Raw genomic sequence first — 21,512 nt, 5'->3', positions numbered from 1 at the left:
AACCATGTAGTTTTTATGGAGGGTCCTTAAACATGACCGTAGATAAACATTTTTAAACAACAGGAAACACAAACAGAACAAAAAAAAATGGGTAAAAGCACAATAAGTGGAGAAAACATACAAGTGAAAATGCTTCTGAAGAGGTAGAAGCACTGAACGAAATTCAAGTTGAACGGTTGCTGTTATGACAGTCTAGGACCTTCAGCACTCTTCATAGATGGTGCTGACATGCTTACATAACTGAATTTTCAGGGAACATTTCAAATGTGGCAGGAGTGCAGAAAGCACTGCATCACTGCACAAGGAGGCTCATTTAAAGGAGATGTCATGAAAATTTCAATCAGGTTTTTGCATTTTATATGAACAGACGTCAGATTTTTTTTTCACACCTCTTATTACATATACACTCTGGTTCAAAAGTTTGGGGTCATCCAGACAGTTTCATGTTTTCCATGAAAACTCACACTTTTATTCATATGCTAGCATAACTGCACAAGGGTTTTCTAATCATCAGTTAGCCTTTCAACACCATTAGCTAACACAGTGTAGCATTAGAACACAGGAGTGATGGTTGCTGGAAATGTTCCTCTGTACCCCTATGGAGATATTCCATTAAAAATCAGCTGTTTCCAGCTAGAATTGTCATTTACCACATTGACTGTATTTCTGAATAATTTCATGTTATCTTCATTGAAAAAAACTGCGTTTCTGTCAAAAAAGAAGGACATTTTTAAGTGACCCCAAACTTTCGACTGGTAGTGTATAAGGCCATACAATACTAAATAAATACACAACTGCAGTGGACTACAGAGTGACAGAAAGATTCAACAGTGGATAACCTGACAAAAATATCCACTTTCTGCTGTTATTACAGTTTCAGTATTTTCAAACTACTTTCACTAAGTAATCTAGATTCCTGGACAATTGCTAGTACATTCAGGTTTATTTATCATATTTTTGAATTTTATCTTTTATTACTTTTGTAGAGTATTTTGTTTTGGCAATGTTTGTACTTCTATATAGCTTTTTTATTCGACTCCAAAAGAGCCCCACACAAGAATTCCAATGTGAATCTTGAAATGTATGTAAACTGTGTGTAAGTTTCTGCTGTTCCATCAGATCAGTTTGCCTGCAAAGAGTTTTTGTTTTCTCTTGATCCCTTTCCAGTTTTTGAGTTCAGCAGCTCTGATGAAGTCCTTAACATTATAGTGGAGTGTACAGTGTGTATGAGTGTGTATGAGTATGTGTGCTACCAGTGAGGATGCAGGCCAGCGAGCGAAGGCCAGTGTTTGCAGCCACCAGAGAAGCTTCGTATGAGTTCCTTTCATCACGTGGCAGCACCTGCTCCAAGCGATGATCCATGGACACCATCAGCACCCAGTCACGGATCTGTTCCCGCTGGGAGTCCTGGAACGCACACAGAGTCATGTTTCCATCACTGCAGAGGACGCTACACAGACTTAGACTCATTTCCTGGAGATGAATCATAACCTTTATGCTGACCTTAAACAAAGTTTTCCATCTAAAACTTTATGATTTACAGTTTGAGGACATAATTTTCATTTGTTTTTAATTTTCCCAGTCTACAGTCCCAAACCCCCAAATTATTTTAAAAGATACAACAACAAAAATGAAACAAATTCAAGAAGATGTACTCAAAATGTGTTAGAGTTTTTGCTTGACAAAGAACTTAAGACAAATCTTTAACTTTGTGTCAACTGATAAACTGATCCAACAAAGTTAGGCACAAGAATCCTACCACTGATTAGCTAAGTGAATCTAGTTAATGAACACCCTGATGCCATCCATCATAAATAGTAGTACAAAAGTTATCAAAAATTAATAAACATGAGCAACAGTATCAATAATTAGGCCCCAAATTGCTCTTTAAGGACTTTAGAGTTCCTACTGATGACTCTTTAACAGCACTCAGCAGTTAGGTTCTTTCAGCATTGTTCATTAGGGGCCAACATTACACAGGTGCAGTGGAAACACAGGCCTGTGTGGATTACATCTGCTTGTTTTAATAATTTAGGAAGAAAATGTAATTATAAAATTGCTTATAATACAAGTGAACTTGTATATAAACATACAATGAATTATGAAACATATTACAAATCTAACAAGAAAAGCACTCAGAGAGCGCAGTACTCTGCCAAGGCTGTTCATTCTCCATATGGCATTGTCAGAAATGCAGCATTTTTTGTAGAAATGCAAAATTTGTTTATTACTTATTGATGATCAGAAATTACAGCAACGTAGAATGTGGCCATTTAATATAGATGTACCCACAAATAAAATGACCTTGTGCTGAGTACAGGTGTGTGTTATGCATGTGTACGTTATGTATGGATACTGAATCACGTCACCTAAATATGTAGTGGGCGGTGGGAATTGATGGGACTCGGAAAAACCTCTACAATTAAATCAGTTGTTCCTTGTATCAGTTCCGATGGATAAGTCCCGATAAGTCAGCAGCGGTTGATTTGTAGTTGGATCGCAATCATGTGATCGTCAGCAGGCAGCTGACGTAGCGTTCACTTGTAGTCGTAGTTACAGTGACGCTGTGCCGCCATCTGGCAATGATACGGAAATTTTCAACAAATCCATGGATCCAGACTATAAGCTGCATCACTGCCAAAATCTAATTACTTTCTAATAGCATTCTTATGAATTCTGGGTCCTTCACATTTGCTCTGTTGAGGAAAACTGCAATGACTCTTTGGTCCTTAAAAAATACAACACAAAACATAGAATCTGTCCAGCATCTCTCAAAGAGTAATACAAGAGTGACAGTTTATTTATTGGGCGACAATAATGCAAAATACTTTCCACTGACTCATTTCATATAGTTCGGCCTACAGAGTTCTTCTGATCATTTCAGAAGCTACATTCCATTCTTTGAGCTTTTCACATTGAAATACACTGCCAGTCCAAACAAAAAGTCGCCAACTCTAATATTTCATTGGACCACCTTTAGCTCTGAGAACGACACACATTCACTGTGGCATAATTTTGACAAGCTTCTGCAATGTCACAGCATTTATTTCTGTCCAGAGTTGCATTAATTTTCTACCAAGATCTTATATTGATGATGGGAGAGTCGGACCGCTGCGCAAAGTCTTCTCCAGCACATCCCAAAGATTCTCAGTGGGGCTGAGGTCTGGACTCTGTGGAGGCCAATCCATGTGTGAAAATGATGTCTCATGCTCCCTGATCCACTCATTCACAATGTGAGCCCCATGAATCCTGGCATCGTCATCTTGGAACATGCCCATGCCATCAGGGAATCAAAACTCCATTGATGGAAAGACCTGGTCATTCAGTATATTCAGGTAATCAGCTGACCTCATTCTTTGGAAACATAATGTTGTTGAACCTGACCAACCCCAGATCATAACTCTAACCCCCCCAGGCTTGTAGGCACTAGGCATGATGGGTGCATCACTTCATCCACCTCTCTTCTTACCCTGATGCACCCATCACTTTGGAACAAGGTAAATCTGGACTCATCAGACCACATGACCTTCTTTCATTGCTCCAGAGTTCAACCTTTATGCTACCTAGCAAAAATTGAAGCAAATTTCTTAAGGGCTACACAGCTGTTTAGTCCCAATCCCTTGAGTTCCCTTCGCATTGTGAGTGTGGAAATGCTCTTTCTTTCACTATTAAACATAGCCGTGAGTTGTACTGTTGATTTCCTACAATCATCTAAGAGTTTGCTCCAACCACATTTATTCCTCAAAGATGATGGTTCACCACTCTCCGTCCAGGATTTAATAATACATTGGACAGTTCTTAACCTGATTTTAGTAGTTTCATCTCTTTAGTTGTTTTCTTTGCTTGATGCAGGCCAATAGTTTGACCCTTCCGAGACAGATTAACATCCTTTCCATGACCACAGGACATGTCTTCGTGGTTATTTAAGAAATGAGAAGCTACTCACTGCATCAGCTACGGTTAAAGAAGTTGTCAGCTGAAGCACATTCATCACTGCAGTAATTATCCAATGGAAGGCTCTTACCAATTTGTTCAATTAAATCCTAGTGGCGACTTTTTTTTTTTGGACAGACAGTGTATATACACGTGCTAAGCATGAAGCAGTTTCCACTTTTAACCTGACAACGTATCAGCATTTTGTTCCTCTGAAAATGAGCAAACATAAAGGTAAGTAATTATGAAAAGATGATTAATGTATTACTAAATGATAACCTGAGCGCTTACAACTGAGTTTGTTTTCACAGTTTGCTGAAACCTGCATGGTTAAATGGACCAATCTGTTATGTGACTTTAGAACGAGCTGATTATCATCTGACGGTGACACTAATGGTTTCATGAATCTGCACAGACTCCATTTATTCTCATTTATAAACAATACCACAGAGGAATGCGACACTAATAGGATCAGATCTGATTTGTTGCACAACCCCAATATTGTCTCCATCTATCAGTGTGAGTGCAGCGAGTCCTGTGGGACGTCTGGATGTGTGTTTGGTGGGTGGAGATGATGTCTTACAGTGACACAGAGTTTGGTGGGAATTGGAACCTCATAGGGAATGTCGGTTTCCAGGAAGTCAGTGTGATCCAGAGCATCCAGGTTCCCCTCGTCGATGGCCTAGAGACAGAAATCAACCAATCAGAAAGTAAAACAGATTACATACTTAACTAGATTTTTTATTTTTTATTTTGACATACTTTCTCATTTGCACAGAGAAAATATTTTATTATTTAATAGTCAGAGAGTCTAAAGGTGTTGGCATGGAAATTATTTTTCTTGTATTTACAAAATGAATAAAGTGACACAAGTTAGGGTACAGTTTTAAAGGCAGAAGATGACGATTTTTTCTGATACTTACATCACACAGGTCCAGGAAATGATTGAGAAAGATAAAGGCCATGTTTTCCCAGCCAACTGCCTGCAAGGATGAAAAAACACAACAGTTACAGGTAAAATTATACACATACATCAAGCTTTTCCCAAAAATGCTTCTCTACACTGTCGGATTCACATTTCAAAAGCCATTGAAACGCTAAACACAACTAATCTAACTTTTGACTGCTTCCAGAAGCAAATTAACAAATCATAAAGAGCCACAGATCATAATTTACATCAGCACTGGAGTCCAAGTCCAGATATATTTATATTATTGGACCAATAAAAGTGGAATTAGAGGTTTGTAGATAGCTGTGGAATAGATAATGGAACTTTGAAATGTACTTCAATCAATGAATGTCAGGGAATATTATTAATTTTCTGGGGAATTCACAGAATATAAAGGAGTTTTATCATTCAAAGGAGTAGAGCATGGCACAGTGCTTCTAAGCTCTGACTGGAGAAAACCTGTCATACTGGGCCATGAAACTTCTGCCAAAACTAATGATTTAAGATTAGCTGAGTATAAAATCTGATGTAATCTAAATGAGAACAGCTGTGTCTGCCGTCTGAGGTTGGTGGACCCACCCTGCAGGACAGACCGGCCTCGTAGAAAGCCTTGTCTGCAGGAATGAGCTCAGTGTGACGTAGCAGAGACACGGACAGCTTGGCGGCTACGCTGATCTGAAAACACACAGGAGAACGGGAGAGCATTTTAAAATGAGTAACACAACTAAAGCTTTATTCATATAGAAAAGATCAGTTATCAGTGTGTGGTTTAGATATGTCCCAGAATAATACAACATATTGACATTTCTGCAGCTGGAACTGGAGGTGGGATGCATCATGTCTATCAGGAACAAATCGAACAACTAAGTCAAGCAGGAAAAAGTTTTCAGTAGTTATGTGAATGTTCAGAACTGTGCACATCTAGTGATTATACACCAGTTTTTTATTTAAAACTGAACTGAAACATTCAAAGTCCTGTTTGTGTTTTTGTGTACCAGCTGCTCCACTCCTTTAGCGGCAGATCGCGTGGCGTAGTAGTGAGCGATCAGCAGCATCTGTTCAAAATCTTCGTGAGCTGGAGAGTTGGCCTCGGCCGACTTGGACATGTTCTCACACTGAAATTACACACGTGAGACAGGAAGGGACACAATTAGAAGTAAAATTAGTTGTGGAATATCAAGTTACAAATGGGAGGGAAGCCTTTTGGTTTTACACTCATCAGATGCTCAGGCAGGGACAGACAAAGGTTTTTCTTCCAAGTGTCTTAATAGAAGGCAACTGGAATTTTCCTTTTTGGTTCTTAGAAGATGTTTTACTTCTCATTAAAGATGCTTCTTTAGTTCCAACTGATTGATTGCTGGGCAGTCCCAGGTATTAAATCACATGGCTCATTAATGAAGATGTGAATGGTTCTGATTGGGCAAGGGAGGGATCTCAGGACTGCACCTGATAAGTGGTGCCATAAACCGTCTGTTTAGAGATGTCTGTTTCTATTTAAGACAAACAACTTGCTTCACTCCCCTTTCAAACCATCTGTCTCTTCTGTCTTGAAGGTAAACAATGCTGTCTCTTCTCCTTAAGTCTTTCCCTGTTGCTGCTCAGGACAGTAAAGCACGTGACCCATGTGAGTTAGAGGTGAGAATAAATCTGGATCTCCTCACCAGTCAGTTCGAACTGAGGAAGCTTCCTGGATAAAAGGTGAAATGCCCCGCTGCCTTTTAATGAAACACTTAGGATTGCCATAACCTATAACCTGCATGACTGAGAATTTACACAGACACAAAGGCTTTTCTTCATGTTTTGGTGATTTACCAGCTGCAGCAGGAAATTGCGGAGGTCAGCCCACATGCGGTAAGACTCTGGTCCATCAGTGTCGGGGAGGTTAATCATGTCCAGGAACAGACGCTTGTAGATGTTAAAGTTCTAATTTGAGAAAAAGTGAAACATCTTTAATAGTTAGCATAAATATAAATGAACAAATATACAGGCAATAAAGGCAAGTAAACTAGACATGTATGACTTTTAATGGTGTGGTTATACTCTAATAAACAGGTAAAAACCTAAAACAAAAACCCAGCATATTTAGTTAAACTAAACAATAGTTTGATTTGCAACAGGTGTTTATGCCTGGTTATTATTTTTGCACATCTAGTGAAACAAAGACTAGTTGTCTGGCTGAGTTTACTAGTCAACGGCGGTTTGGAATTTAACCTATTGACTCAATTGTTTCAGCAGAAATAAACATTTGTTAAGTTTTCCCTGGAATTTGAAGCCTAATGTCGTGAATTTTAATACAATTTCGATATTTAGAAAGATTGTGGGTGTGTACCTGAGGGTTCGGTGGTGCTCCATGCTGTATGTAGAGCTGAAGAGCTTTCACAGCATCTTCCTCCTTGATGAGATGTGTGGCGTACAAAGCGACGTACTTATGGAGGATCTTAAAATTCTAACAAAACACAACACAGTGATGATGAAGAGCACTGGTTGTATACCACATGTGATATTCACTCAAACGAGGTAAAAATACAAAGAAGTACCCCAAAATGTGAAAGAAATACAGAATGCTAATATTTTAGCAAGTTTTTTTTTTTTATTATGAGAAATATTCACATTCATGCAGCTTCTCCCATTAAAATCTTTGACAACCACACAGAGGCTCCCCAATATAATACACCTACCAAAATATGATCAAGACAAACTCCAAGAAAAAAAATTGTTGCCAGAGGAGCAGATAATTGCCAGTGTGTGCCCAAATAGGCTGCAGTATACTGTGACAGAAATGTCTGCAGAGGATGGAACTGTACGGATGTTGTTACAGTCCAGGTTTAGCGAGTTCATATAAATGGCACATTAAGGCTTGAAGGGCACATAAACCAGCATGAGTTACTTAGAAAGCCTGAATAATGTACAAAAACAATAATATTGCCATTGTTTTGACAGGTAATGCAATATGAGACTTTCAGACGTTCTTATGTTAACTAAAAGTGCGTCCCAAGGTTCCATTTGGCTCCTGTTTTACTTTCTATTTTTATAAATGATTTAGGTAAAGACATTCAAGCCAATTTGCATTTGTATGCGGATGACACAATCATCTATACATCTGCTCCTTCTGCAGGGCAGGTGATAGAAGAACTTCAGACTGCATTTCAGGTACTACAAAGAGCTTTAAAGGATCTAAAATCTAATATAAAATAAAAGTGACAATCTAAGAATTTTTACATCTGATGATACGTTGATTGAAAGGGTGTCCTCCTATAGATACTTGGGAATATGGATCGATGAAAAGCTTACATATCTCTAATTTAGTTAAGAAACTCAAATTGAAGATTGGCTTTTATTTTAAAAATAAAACATGCTTCACATTTGCTGCAAAGAAAATAATTGTGGAAACCATCTTTCTATCTGTGACTACTGTAGTGATCTACTGTAGAGCCATGCAGCCTCCTCCACCTTGAAGAGACTTGATTCAGTGTATCATGCTTCACTTTCATTTCAAATGCAAAATCTCTCACTCACCACTGTATTCTCTATGATCTGGTTGGCTTGACATCACTAAGCATTCGTAGACAGCAAAACTGGTATATGCTCATCTATAAAGCTCTGCTGGGCAAACTCCCAGAAAACCTCAGCACCCTTCTCACTTTCAGCTCGACTAGTTACCATATATGCACCTCTAAGTGGTTGCTTTTGAATGTTCCCCCGACTCTATCAGACTTTGGCAAAACAGTGTTCTAATATCATGCACCAATAATCTTCAAAAAAGTCTTAAACTAGAAAAAATGATATCCATTGATGAGTTTAAGAACACTATAAAGAATATAGTGAAATAGGAATGTCAATGTTTTTCTTGAGAGGTCACTGTCCTTGAATAGCTGTCAATCTGTTTTATTGTTTTACTGTTTATTGTTTATTTGTTTGTCATGTATCTGTTTTATATAACTTTTTAAATTTTGTATGGTTGCTACCTTAGCCAGGTCTCCCTTGTAAAAGAGATCTCTAATCTCAATGGGACTTCCTGGCTAAATAAAGGTAAATAAATAAATGAATAATGACCCAAGATTTTACTGGGAACCGGAATTTTGTCTTATTTCCTTTGAAAAAACTAAACAAAAAAATAATTATGTGATTTTAACTGCAGTCTGCGTCAAATGAGAATTGCTCCGTTACGTCTACAAAATATGACTTGTAAGCCGGGGCATCTCTATAGCACCACAATGCTTCATCCATAATATTTTCATTATTGTTTAGCTGCAGCAAAGTCACTTTGCTTTTTGGTATCATCAGGGTTCGATTAACAGGGTGTTTTGGAGGGGTGTTGCCTCTCAAATATGAACTAATCCCAAAGAGGTGGGATTTCAAGTCATTTCAAGTTTCTAAACCTCTAAAGAGGAAGCAACTTCTACACATGAACACTGTGGACAGTCAGCTGTAAGAAAAGGTGGGAGGCAGATCTGTGTGAGCCATGCGGCACATTATCACTGGAGGCAACAACAGGAGACGCATTCATGTTTTCAGCCCTGTCCTGGTGAGAGCACCGGACTGAATGTGTTGTCAGTAATACCCCTAACACGCTTGATCATCCTGTGCAGGGTGCTTGTATTCCTCATTGCTGGTTATGTGTGCCTGTGGATAATTATCGTGTGTGGATTTGGGGTCAGGTCAGCTGGACTGCACTCAGGTCAGCAGGTTCACTGTTGACCTTTACTACCATTGTAATTTTTTCCAACAAAAATTAATTCCAAAAGAAATTTGCAGCATCATTTTTATAGTTTAGAGCTCCAATCACATATGAGCACCGAGGACAACAACAGAAAATAATTTTGGTAAGTCTTTTCTTAAAAGAGGGAAGTTCATTTCCACTTTTTCCAAACTAATGTTGCAAGTGGAATTGTTTCACATTCATTTTAAATGACATATTTCCTCACAAATCTGGGTCTACAGGAAAAGCATATGAGATTAGCTGAAATGTCCTCCCTGGCTTACATATAAAAATTCATACATGCTTTTCTCACAACAGTAAATAATAATGTAAGTACAAGAATGATAGATAAATCTTAATACACATGACCTTAACATCTAATATTACTTTAGAATATTACACAGAAAATACAACTAAAGTCTATAAAGTCAAAGAAATGCTAACATGCACCGCTGTAAGTCTAGCAAAAATAAGTAGTTTCAACATTTAATATATTTAAACATGAAAATGCTGAACTGACTGAAACAAAAACAAACCCAGAAACTAGAAGCCAGGCTCACCTCACCTGATCAACATTTGTACCAAAACTGATGGAAGATCCTCAGTATTAAGTAATAAGTGTGACTTATAAAAAACGCAATGTGATAATTTTAAACTATACAAGCTCAAGTCTGGCCCTCAGATTTTTTTTCTGAAGTCTTACCAGATCATTTTAAACAGTAGGGATGATTGAGTTGATTGTGTGCTTTGTACCTGTTTGGATGCTGTATCCAGACATTTCTCCCACTGGCCTCTTTCTGCGTACAAATCCAAGGCTGCCATGACATCCACACCCACCAGCTGAACACACACACACAGTCAGAAGAACAACTTTTCAGTTCCATGAAACACAGTGTGAAACTTGAAATTAGACCATTAGATTTTCCATCTAGCTTTGTTCATATTTGTCAAACGACACCAGCAAAGTAAACAACGCTGACACATGGGCGGCTCCAAATAGCAGTGAAATGGTGCAGAAAGACAGCAATCATGTAAAATCATTTCACACAACAAAGTTTTGTTCTGTGACAAACTTTGTATTACATGGTGAAAGGCGTTTTTTTTCTGTTTCTTTTATACATGTTTTAGATTGATTCACACTACAGTTCAAAAGTTTGAGGTCACCCAGGCAATTTCATGTTTTCAATGAAAACTCACATTTGTATTTATGTGCTAACATAATTGCACAAGGATTTTCTAATCATCAATTAGCCTTTCAACATGATTACCTAAGACAATGTATCATTAAAATATGGTGGTGATGGTTGCTGGAAAGGGGCCAAATTAACCATATGGCAATATTTCATAAAGAAAGTTGTGGGTTTGAGTTTCAGTGTGTATCACAGTGTATACTTGTACTTACAGATTCCACTTTGCCTTGGTTCTTAAGGTGCTCTTTGTACTTTTGGTCCACATAATCCTCATACCTGCCAAAATCAATGTGATTAGATACAGTACAGATACATTTATGCCTCCAGTCATTATGAACGGGAGACAATTGCATGTATTTTTATTTGTGTTTACAAAACGTGGTACTGATACCCAGCATGTGTCTGTTCCTCTAGTTGCTTCTACATTGAGTTTGAAATCAGTGTCAGTCATTGTCTTTGTCACTGTTGTGCTTGTAATAACTATGTCGCTATGTCAAGTGTTTGTGTACAGTTGTGTTTTTAAAACCTTGGTTCCAGCTCCTTTGCGACTCTCTTGGCTTTGTTCCACTCCTCCCCCTCAATAAAAACATCGATTGCCTCTTTGATGAGGTCCATGTTTAAGTAGAGCTCAGCAGCCTTTAGAATGCAAACACAATTTATTATTTTTTCATCTATTTGAACCTGTTGGGTTTTTTTAGTGCCCATATGTGTGTTTTCACCCACAGCATTGAATTTCCTCAGCTGAGTGAGTCGTGGTCCGACCACCTGAACCACCTCCACCGCTCGGTCTCCACTCAGGAACTTGATGGACAGTTCTGCTGCCTAGAAACGCAAACACAAAGTAAGTCAGTACATGACACACTAAAGTTGTCTTTCCATTTTCATTTTTTTCTGAGAAAATGCATGAAGCTTCTCTAAGTATAAAGATATTACTGTAAGTCATAACAAATTGTGCACCCTCAGACATCTTTTATGTTCTACTCCTAATCTGTTCATTTAACCACTCATTTATTTAGTACATCATGTTGTCTCAGTTTTTCTAAATTACAATTCTTATCTCCTATCAATCCGTGCATACATATAAGCACCATACATAAGTATGAAGACTGTCAATTTATTGCTGTTATTTTAATTTTTTTGTTCTTTGTTTCTTTTTTGGTTATGTTTCATATATTAAAGAGTCCTTATTGTACACATCTACAGGTTAATAGTTGTATGTTTTGTGTCTGCCAGATATGTCTATCTGCTTTAAAAACACATTATTTTTCTTATTTGTACTTTGCTGTAGCACCCTTTCTCCTGTCTCTGTCTGAAATGCTCCGTTTCAGCTCCTGTCTCTTTAAGGCCCCCTTCTTTAAAAAACACAGTCTGCACTGATTGGTCAGCAACACAAAGGGAGACAACATTGGTCATGTATTGCATCCCCAGATGTCTGAATATATTTTGCATTCCTAGCACAAGTAGTACCAGCAAGGTAATTCTAGCAGATTGCGAGGAAGGTGCTCATTCTGTTTGAGGGCAGGCATTATGCAAATGTGTTTCATGGTGATGTAGATAAGTAACAATAGGAAAGCCTGGACTTCAAACGAGGTGTTTCATGAAGGTATGGGGTAGTGTTTTCTGTGGGAGAGAATATTTCTTTGGGCATGTACTTTGGGTCTGTTAATCTTGCAGATTTTTTACATGCACAAAACAGCAGCTATACAGCACAAAAGCAAAAACGAAAGCAAAAAAAGACCTTAGTCAACTAGAGTAGGAGTAGTTTTGTCTTTGCCTTTTCCACAAGCAGCAAGTATGAAAATTACGATTATTTTAAAAGTATTGGCAGGGTGTTATTTTCAAAAGTAGAATGTGGTAAAAATATTAGATTTACCGCATAACATTACTTGGAAAAAAGTTAGCAAAACAACTATGACTACAAGATGTGTACAGAACAAACCATTTGAATGTGAGTCTGAAGGCAGTTAGTGATAAATGTATTCACTTCTACGTATGTGCATGTCTAGAAGTTGTTAATGATTTGGTGACATAACTATACGAAAAGCTGCTGTTATACCATTACCTATATAGTTAGGAAATTTCAATAATCAATAATTATGTTTTTTTTTTAATATTTGGCCTAAATAGCACAAAAGGAGCATGCCAAGTTCTGAGGCTTCAATGTATTATATTCTCAGATTTTGTCTGGCTGTCCAAAAGCCAAATATTCTACACTTAAAATTATACAAAACACAGAAAAGCAACAAAACTGAGAAGGTAAATATACACTTTTGTTTGAGTCAACAAATAATCGCTCATTATTCAAAATAGTTTTTTTGTCATTTAAGTAAATGACTGTTTCAGCTCCAGTATCTAATATGCTGAAATCTAAATCACTCTCAATGTCAATGTCAATGAGATTTAGCTTTTACTGGTTAATACAAATACTATCAAAATATGTTAGACTACTGAACATTTAACTACTGTAGTCTGGTGGTTCTGGAGAGCAGCAGAGTTAAGGTTTGCCTCTGTCCATCAAATGTATGTGCTGCCTTAAAAAACATGTATTTGGAATAAAGGTGAACATGCATTCTTAGGCTCACTACAGGAAGGAAACGTATTGATTCTGGTGACCCTGTGATCTTCCCTCAAACACCACCAGGAGATCAAACATTCAATACTCAAATGAGAGAAAGTCCTGAGCTGTCACTCATGCTGACGCAACATTTTCTGGGTTAATCAAACTCCCGTGGGGAAAAAAAGATTGATCTCTGAGACCCCATGACCTTTCCTTTAGCCACATAGTGAGAGCAAACATTCAAATTTCAAATGATCTGATCTCCATAGCACTTAAGTCAATAACACGCTGTGTTTGTTGCGTATCTGCATGTTCCCAGAAGGAGGGCATCTATCGATGCAGGGGACACAATGACCTTTACCCTTCCTCCACCATCAGTGAAAAACATTTCTACCCTGTCATCCACCCACTGCACAGTGTTGAATTTGAACGTTATGGCTAATTGGTAGACCTGATGGTTTCATGTTTCTGCTTATATGCCAATCAGTCAATTTAATGCTCTTGATGAAAACATTTGTATATGTTATGATGCAGTAACCTGTAGTCTCTAGTGGACCACCGACCCAGTAGCATCTGGTTCATTCTGGCCAAGATACAGCAAAGCAGGCCCAAACCATGATACTACCACCACCATGTTTCAAATGGTTCTTACACTGGAGTGAAGTGTTTTCCTTTCCCGTCTAGCAAAATGCTCCTTATTTAAACCAAAAACTTCTATTTTTGCCAAACAAAACATTTTCTAACAGCCATCTGGATTGTCCACGTGATCTGTAGATGTTTAGCAAACTGTAAAGGGGCATGTCGGTTCATCACTACTGTGGAGGGAACAATGTTTTTTAATTTCTTCCATTTTATACATCCACCCACCCAGTATCTACACACTGCTTAATCCTCATTAGAGTTGCAGGGGGGGCCCTGGAAAGGTCACCAGTCTATCACAGGGCTACAAATAGAGACAAACAAGCACACTCACATTCACGCCTATGGACAATCTAGTGTTACCAATTAACCTCAGCATATGTTTGGACTGTGGGAGGAAGCCGGAGTACCTGGAGAAAACCCACGCATGCATAGGGAGAACATGCCAACTCCATGCAGAAAGATCCAGGAAAGGCCCGGACGCGAACCGGGGATCTTATAGCTGCAAGGCTAACCAGTGCTAGCCACCAAGCCACTGTGCAGCCCCCATTTTATACAGTCTGTATGAATGTGGATTGATGAAGTCCACTCTCTTTAGAGATAAAACTTCCCGGTACCACGGCACCCAGTCAAAACTGCCAGCCAGAGCTGTAGCTGTGCTCACAGCCTGCAGCTGGATACTGTGTAAGATAGACCTTTTCATATTGATTGCTATGTGCACCATGTAAAGCCTCACATGTTGTCCTCTTTCTGCATGATCTGCAGTGTTTATTTTATCATAACTTGATGGGGCCGATACAGCAACTGTTCATATCAGTCACAGACAAAACATAAGTCATTGTGTGGAAATGCTCTGTAGCTACCAGGTTTATAAGTATCAACATTTTTATTTTTAGTATCCACTTTGTGTATTCCTTCTTTAAGTGTTTATATGAACATCTCATGCTGTCACTCGAAAGAAGAGACAAACAGGGAACAAAGTCCCCAGATGGACGTAGAGCAAGGATGTTATGATTACATAGAAAAGACCCAAGTCAGGAACTTGTCTGTGTACTCATTATTACATTTTCACATATTATTTATTACATTCTTGGTAAGAAAAACATTACTCTGGAATTTCAAAATTTTAATTTAAAAAGAGAGTCATATTTCTTTAATAAAAATAAACTTAGCAGCTCCATTCTTTCCTGTTGATTTTCTCTAAGGTTTCTCAGTGCAGTAGCAGCTGCATGTGACTATAACTCAAGCAGTCATTTAATCTTTTTAAACATCACCAACAATCATGCAAACTGTATTAATGCCAGATGGTAATTAATAGCAGGTGTAAAAAATCTTCTACGCAGTCAAAAAGGGTTGACTTTTACCTTCATCCAGCATTTCTCCATCAGGGCCGTGTTGGAGTCGTCCTTCACCTTCAGGTAACACTCAACAGCCCGGGAGTGTTCACCTGACTGCTCCCACTCCCTGGCCTGCTCCAGAATGCCTTCCACACCGCTGCAACCACAAAGAAAAGCACACAGTCACGCAAAGGGGCACAAACAAATTCAATACATTTGAGGCTCACTTGAGATTCAATTCAGTTCTGTTCTACTGTTATACTGGTGTACAACAAAACATAGTGCTGTCATTCCAAAGGAGTAAAATTTGCAATAAAAGAGAATAATTGCAGAAAAAAAGAAGATGAAAATCAATTAAAAAGTGCAAAATAATATGTGGTTTACATTGCAAATTAACATGATACTTCTCAGATTAAGCCACATTCATTCAGCAATCAGTGTCCAACAATGAACCGGTTCATTCAGTGACCCCACTGTAGCTACAATACATGATATTTGTCATCTGTCCATGACTTTTGATAAAGCACTGTTCTTCCTTACTGGGATCATGATACAGCCATTTAAATGGGTTTAACACAAATACATTACCGTTCAAAAGTTTGGGCTCACTTAGAAATGTCCTTATTTTTGAATGACAGTTTTTTTCAATGAAGACAACATTAATTTAATCAGAAAATCAGTCTAGACATTGTTAATGTGGTAAATGACTATTGTAGCTGGAAACGACTTAATGGAATATCTATATAGAGGTACAGAGGAACATTTCCAGCAACCATCACTCCTGTGTTCTAATGCTACATTGTGTTAGCTAATGGTGTTGAAAGGCTAATTGATGATTAGAAAACCCTTGTGCAATTATGTTAGCACATCAATAAAATAGCAAGTTTTCATGCAAAACATGGGTGACCTCAAACTTTTGAACACTTGTGTATGTTCTCTCCAGTTGGACTGCATTCATTATAGGAAAAACACGCTAAACTGACACAACATTAAAACCACCTGCCTAATATTGTGTAGGTCCCCCTCATGTCTCCAGAATAGCTCTGACCTGCCAGCACACTGACTGCACAAGATCCATTAAGACCTGGTAGTTGCGAGGTGGCTCCTTTGTGAATCAGACTTCTAGCACATTCTACAGATCCTGAATTATATTGAGATCCGGGAAATCTGGAGGCCGAGTCAACACCTTGAATGCTTTGTCATGTTCTTTGAAACATTCCTGAGCAATGTTTGCAGTAGCAGGGAGTATTATCCTGCTGAAACAGGCCACTGCCATCCGGAAATACCTTTGCCAAGAAGAGGTGTACGTGGTCTGTAACAATATTTAGGTGTATGCTACGTGTCAAAGTACCATCCAGGACCCAAGGTTTCTCAGCAGAACATTGCATAGAGCATCACATTGCCTCTTCTGGTCTGCAGGCTTCCCATAGTGCATCCTGCTGCTATTTTATCCCCAAGTAAATGACGCAGACGCATCCAACCATCCACATAATGTAAAAGAAAATGTGATTCAGGCCTCCTTCTATTGCTCCATAGTGCAGGGCGTGCTTTCAGTGGCTGAAAGGGGTCAACACGGACACACTGAAGGGTCGGCTATATGTTCTCACACCTTACTATTACCAGGGTCAGCCATTTTGAAGATGCTCTGACCCAGTTGTCTTGCCATCAAAATCTGGTCCATGTCAAAGTCTCTCAGATCCTCACACTGCTCACTTTCCATCAGTTTAAGGAAGTGACTGTTGCTGCCTAATATATCCCTTCTCTTGAAAATCCCATTGCAAGAAGATGATCAATATTATTCACCTCACCAGTCAGTGGTTTTAATGCTGCAGTTGATGAGTGTACATTTAGATCTGTGACTACACATCACAGTTTCTGGCAGGAATCATGTCCACAGTTCACTTTCAAAATCACTTAACATTCAATATTTATTTTCCTCCACCGCTTCCTTGTTAATAATCTCTGACTTTGTCACAAGCTCACATGTCAGTGGGATTAAACCTGCGTTCACTTTAGCTGAAGGGATCGTCTATCATCACAGGCTTGCACATGTCCATAGGAAATGCGAAGACTTGCACGTGTCTGAAGCCTGAGCTGTAAACTCTGCAGAAATAATTCAGCATTTTCTCTCTTTTACCCTCTTTTTCATTCGTTGCCATTGGTAACTTTTGATGTTTTCCCCCACAAGTCATTAAAGAGGGAGAAGCAATGGGAGACGGATAAGAGCCGCATGCTGCTGGTTTGCTAGCTAACGAGCTGTTCCTTGTTGGGAGTTTCAATTTAGGATAACATATGAGTTGTGTTTTAATAAAGCATCAAACTGGCTCTTTGTGCATAGATTATGTTGGTGGGCTGCTGAGGAGAAGCTGCAAAAGGTTCATAGTGAGTTTGTGGTGATTTGAGTCTGTTTAAAAGTCAAAGTACACAGAGACACAGTAGAGGAGAGCTGTTCATGTGATCTGACTGTTAAAATAATGTCCCACAAATAATGAGTCCAGTTGAAGGCTTTTGACATCTGCTGCTGTAACTACATCAAGATCGAGCTTCAGTCATGCTTTTCTCGTCATTTAAGCAGGGCTTTCTGTAAATTTGCCATTGCAAACTAAGAAAACTGAAAACAAAGATAAAACTAATGATCACTAGTGCATTAAAATATAGAAAAAAATACAAGAAATAAGGCACGTTTATTTCCTGTAGTTTTTGGTCTTTATCTCACCAGATTCCCTTCTTGGAAGTCTCCCTCTCGTACTCCTCTTGGAGCATGGACAGCTTGTTGGGAAGATACTCCTTACAAATGCGCATGGCATCACTCCACATGTCTGCATCCTGATCGGCACAAATATGCAACAGATATGGAATAAATAAAAGAACAGTTGAGCATAACGGATATCCTCAAAGTGTGACTGATTTTATTATACAACGTGCCATTTCAGACAAATCTTTGAAAGAATTTTTGAAGCATATTTTAAAGCATATTTAGCAACTCTTACCTTGATTTTTGTCGAAAATTAGTTTTGCTTTTGGAGTTACCTTGTAGTATTTAATGGCCAGTTCGGGTCTCTGAGCTCGGAGCAGGAAAGCTTCAGACTTCTGGAAATCTTTCTGTTCAAAGCAGAACTTGGCTTGGCCAACCAGAACCTCAGACACGCTCTCTGGATCGTGGCCCTCAGCCACCCGCTGTGCATTGGCCCAGTCCTTGTTGTGGACATACCTGGAACAGTTCACACACACACACACACACACACACACACACACACACACACACACACACACACACACACATAGATATATCCAGGAAACCAAACCTAAAAATGAGCTTTTTTAGGATTAGTCAAAATCCTTTGTACGTTTTCCTAAATGGCTTTCACTAAGACCTAGAAAAGGGACATGGACTTTGAATAAATTGAGTTTCCTAGCTTAGTGAAATGACCTAACAGCAGCAGTGACCAGGTTGAAAATGAAAATCAAAGCACGTGGTAATGCTTGGAGCAATGGTCATCAACAAAATTAAGTGTGCACGACGTGTTTATATAAACTGCTGAGTTAAATACAAGAGCAATATGAACCTCCATCAATCATCAGCATCAACTTCATGTATCCACATCAGTGGTGGAGGAAGTACGTGATGTAAGTATAAAAAGCAAAGTCCTTAATGGAAAAATGACGCCTGTTACTGATACTGTTGTAGATCATTAGATTATTTCTGCATCAGTGTAGTTAGGTAGGCTGAGGCGTAACTATTTATAGAACGCTATAAATAACCTATTATCAATTCCCATTCAGATTAGTCTATCACGTGACTGCTCGGTTTGTATAACTTTAGAAAATAGTGGATATATACTAGAGGTTTATGTATTCCAACTATAGAACAAACAAATAAAATTACTAAATAACAGTTTATATACTAGGTAATATACTAAATATCATATGATTTTTTAAAATTCATAATACACTACCAGTCGAAAGTTTGGGGTCACTTAGAAATGCCCTTATTTTTGTAAGAAAAACGCTTTTGTTAATGAAGATAACATTAAATTAATCAGAAATACAGTCTAGACATTGCTAATGTGGTAAATGACTATTCTAGCTGGAAACAGCTGATTTTTAATGGAATATCTCCATAGGGGTACAGAGTAACATTTCCAGCAACCATCACTCCTGTGTTCTAATGCTACATTGTGTTAGCTAATGGTGTTGCTAATAGATGATTAGAAAACCCTTGTGCAATTATGTTAGCCATGAATAAATGTGTGAGTTTTCATGAAAAACATGAAACTGTCTGGGTGATCTCAAACTTCTCAATGGTAGTCTAAAAATGATCATATTTTATAACCTCCTTATGTGGTTTGTATGTAGAATCTTAATTTGCAAAGTAACTATAGCTGTCAAGTTCAGCTCACTCTGAAATGTAGTATGAAAATACTCAAGTAAAGTACAAGTACCTTAAATCTCTACTCCCACCAATATTCCATATTCCACCTTCAACTGATATAAATTTCTTCTAAGTTGTAACAGTCATGTTCAGCTGACAGTAACGCTGAACTGAATGTATTAATATGGTCAGAAAATCATCATCTCCAGTACTCACATAAACACAGCTTCTTTGGGTTTCCCTGCTTTGATGAACTCTACCTCAGCCTCAGGAAACTTTCCCTGGAAGATAAAACCGTAACAGAATTCAGGATTAACACTACTTTAGTTGTACTTATCAGCAGTGACTTCAACATTTTCAGTGACAGAAAGTATGAGCAGAAACTGAGTATTACTGATGTTACTGAGCGGTAGCCGTGAAGGATCAAATGTACAGCACTGTTAATAAGGGAAGAATGATGGACTGTTCTACAGTTCTACAGTTTCATTTAGCAGACACTTCTATCCAAAGCGACATACATCTGAGAGTAGATACAACACAAGCAAGGATCTAGTCAGGAGAAAACAACCTGGATAAGTGCCATAAACCAAGTTCAAGTGTGACAATAGGACCTTGGTGCCTACAGGCAGTGCAGACGTAATAGATTTTTAAATTTTTTTTCAGTTTGTCAAGTGCAGAGGTGTTCAGTGAAGAGCTGGGTTTTTAGTCTTTTCTTATAGACTGAGAGGGACTCTGCAGATCGAACAGAGTTTGGTAACTCGCTCCACCACCGGGGAACCACAGAGGAGAAGGGTCTAGCTATCGACCGGCCCTGTTGTGCTGGTTGTATCAGACGCCTTTTGTTGGCCGAGCATAGTGTGTGAGAGGGAGTGTAGACCTGAATGAGAGAGTTCAGGTAGACAGGATTGTTGAAATTATATTCTAATGGGAGCTGACTGTCTCCTGCGCTGTATAAAGCAAAGATGGTTTTATGAGCCTGATCTCACTCAAATGTTTTGACTGTTATTTCATCACCTTAAGAAGATGGAAACCAGGGTTTTCAGTTTATGACTGCTCTTTAGGCGAAGGACACTGAGGATAAATTGCCCAATTTTCTCTGGACACACTGTGGTTTTATAGCAAATATTCATAAGCATATACATTTGACCATGGCATGTACATAGATACCAGAGGTGAATTTATGTAGTGAGCTGCAGTGGATTTACCTCGTCTTCCAGGTATATGGCATGCTTGAGGTGGATCTCAGGAATCTTTTCCTTGCATGAAAGCCGGGCCAAATCAAAGGCAAAGTCAAAAGAGCTGGAGAGAAGAGGGAATATTTGTACACATTTAGATGGATGATTGGCCTAAGAACATAACCTAAATAAAAAGCTTATAAGAACCAGCACATACTTTGCTTGAGATATTGGCTACTTGTGCTTTCCTCCTGACATATTTAGCCTGGAAAATTCACAGAAACCTACACTATGGGACTCACCAAGTATCATGACTGTGAGACCCTATACAATTAGCATCAGCTCCCTGCAGCTTTACAAAGAAAGTCGATTCTTGTATATCAAGAAGCAAATAACTTATGGCCGTTTATTTTTTGGAGTTCCTTCTAGCCAGAACAAGTAATAAACCCCCCTGTTTATGAATGAAACTTAATCACACTGTGCATTGTGGTGATGCTCACAAGTTATTTGAAGCAGACTCAATGGCGTAGTCCAGCAGACCAAACTTGTTGAGCAGCTTGACGGCTGCCTCTCCTCCCAGACTCCTAGCCCACAGGTAGGCCACCTGCTTCTGAGCACCAGCACCTCCATGGTTCTTCGCCACCTGTGTTTACATGAAATT

General features: G+C 38.6%; 1 protein-coding gene across 1 annotated transcript in view; it reads right to left on the bottom strand.

The window, feature by feature from the left end:
* The window catches only part of ift172 (intraflagellar transport 172), a 63,878-nt gene that overhangs the window by 4,028 nt on the left and 38,338 nt on the right, over nucleotides 1–21,512 (bottom strand). Inside the window, exons 30-46 of the mRNA XM_023265535.3 lie at nucleotides 21,352–21,494; nucleotides 20,882–20,975; nucleotides 19,893–19,957; nucleotides 18,335–18,515; nucleotides 18,021–18,130; nucleotides 15,332–15,461; nucleotides 11,495–11,593; nucleotides 11,298–11,407; nucleotides 10,984–11,047; nucleotides 10,335–10,421; nucleotides 7,212–7,328; nucleotides 6,695–6,805; nucleotides 5,878–5,997; nucleotides 5,462–5,557; nucleotides 4,857–4,916; nucleotides 4,517–4,615; nucleotides 1,254–1,407 (exon numbers count right to left, since the gene is read on the bottom strand). Coding sequence (XP_023121303.2) covers nucleotides 1,254–1,407; nucleotides 4,517–4,615; nucleotides 4,857–4,916; nucleotides 5,462–5,557; nucleotides 5,878–5,997; nucleotides 6,695–6,805; nucleotides 7,212–7,328; nucleotides 10,335–10,421; nucleotides 10,984–11,047; nucleotides 11,298–11,407; nucleotides 11,495–11,593; nucleotides 15,332–15,461; nucleotides 18,021–18,130; nucleotides 18,335–18,515; nucleotides 19,893–19,957; nucleotides 20,882–20,975; nucleotides 21,352–21,494 — 1,840 coding nt within the window. The remainder of the gene's footprint in view (nucleotides 1–1,253; nucleotides 1,408–4,516; nucleotides 4,616–4,856; nucleotides 4,917–5,461; nucleotides 5,558–5,877; nucleotides 5,998–6,694; nucleotides 6,806–7,211; nucleotides 7,329–10,334; nucleotides 10,422–10,983; nucleotides 11,048–11,297; nucleotides 11,408–11,494; nucleotides 11,594–15,331; nucleotides 15,462–18,020; nucleotides 18,131–18,334; nucleotides 18,516–19,892; nucleotides 19,958–20,881; nucleotides 20,976–21,351; nucleotides 21,495–21,512) is intronic.

Source organism: Amphiprion ocellaris, chromosome 12 (genome assembly GCF_022539595.1).
Source record: "Amphiprion ocellaris isolate individual 3 ecotype Okinawa chromosome 12, ASM2253959v1, whole genome shotgun sequence".
Classification (NCBI taxonomy): Eukaryota; Metazoa; Chordata; class Actinopteri; family Pomacentridae; genus Amphiprion; species Amphiprion ocellaris.
Note: the sequence above shows the minus strand (reverse complement) of the source record. Positions and strands in the feature narration are given on the sequence as shown.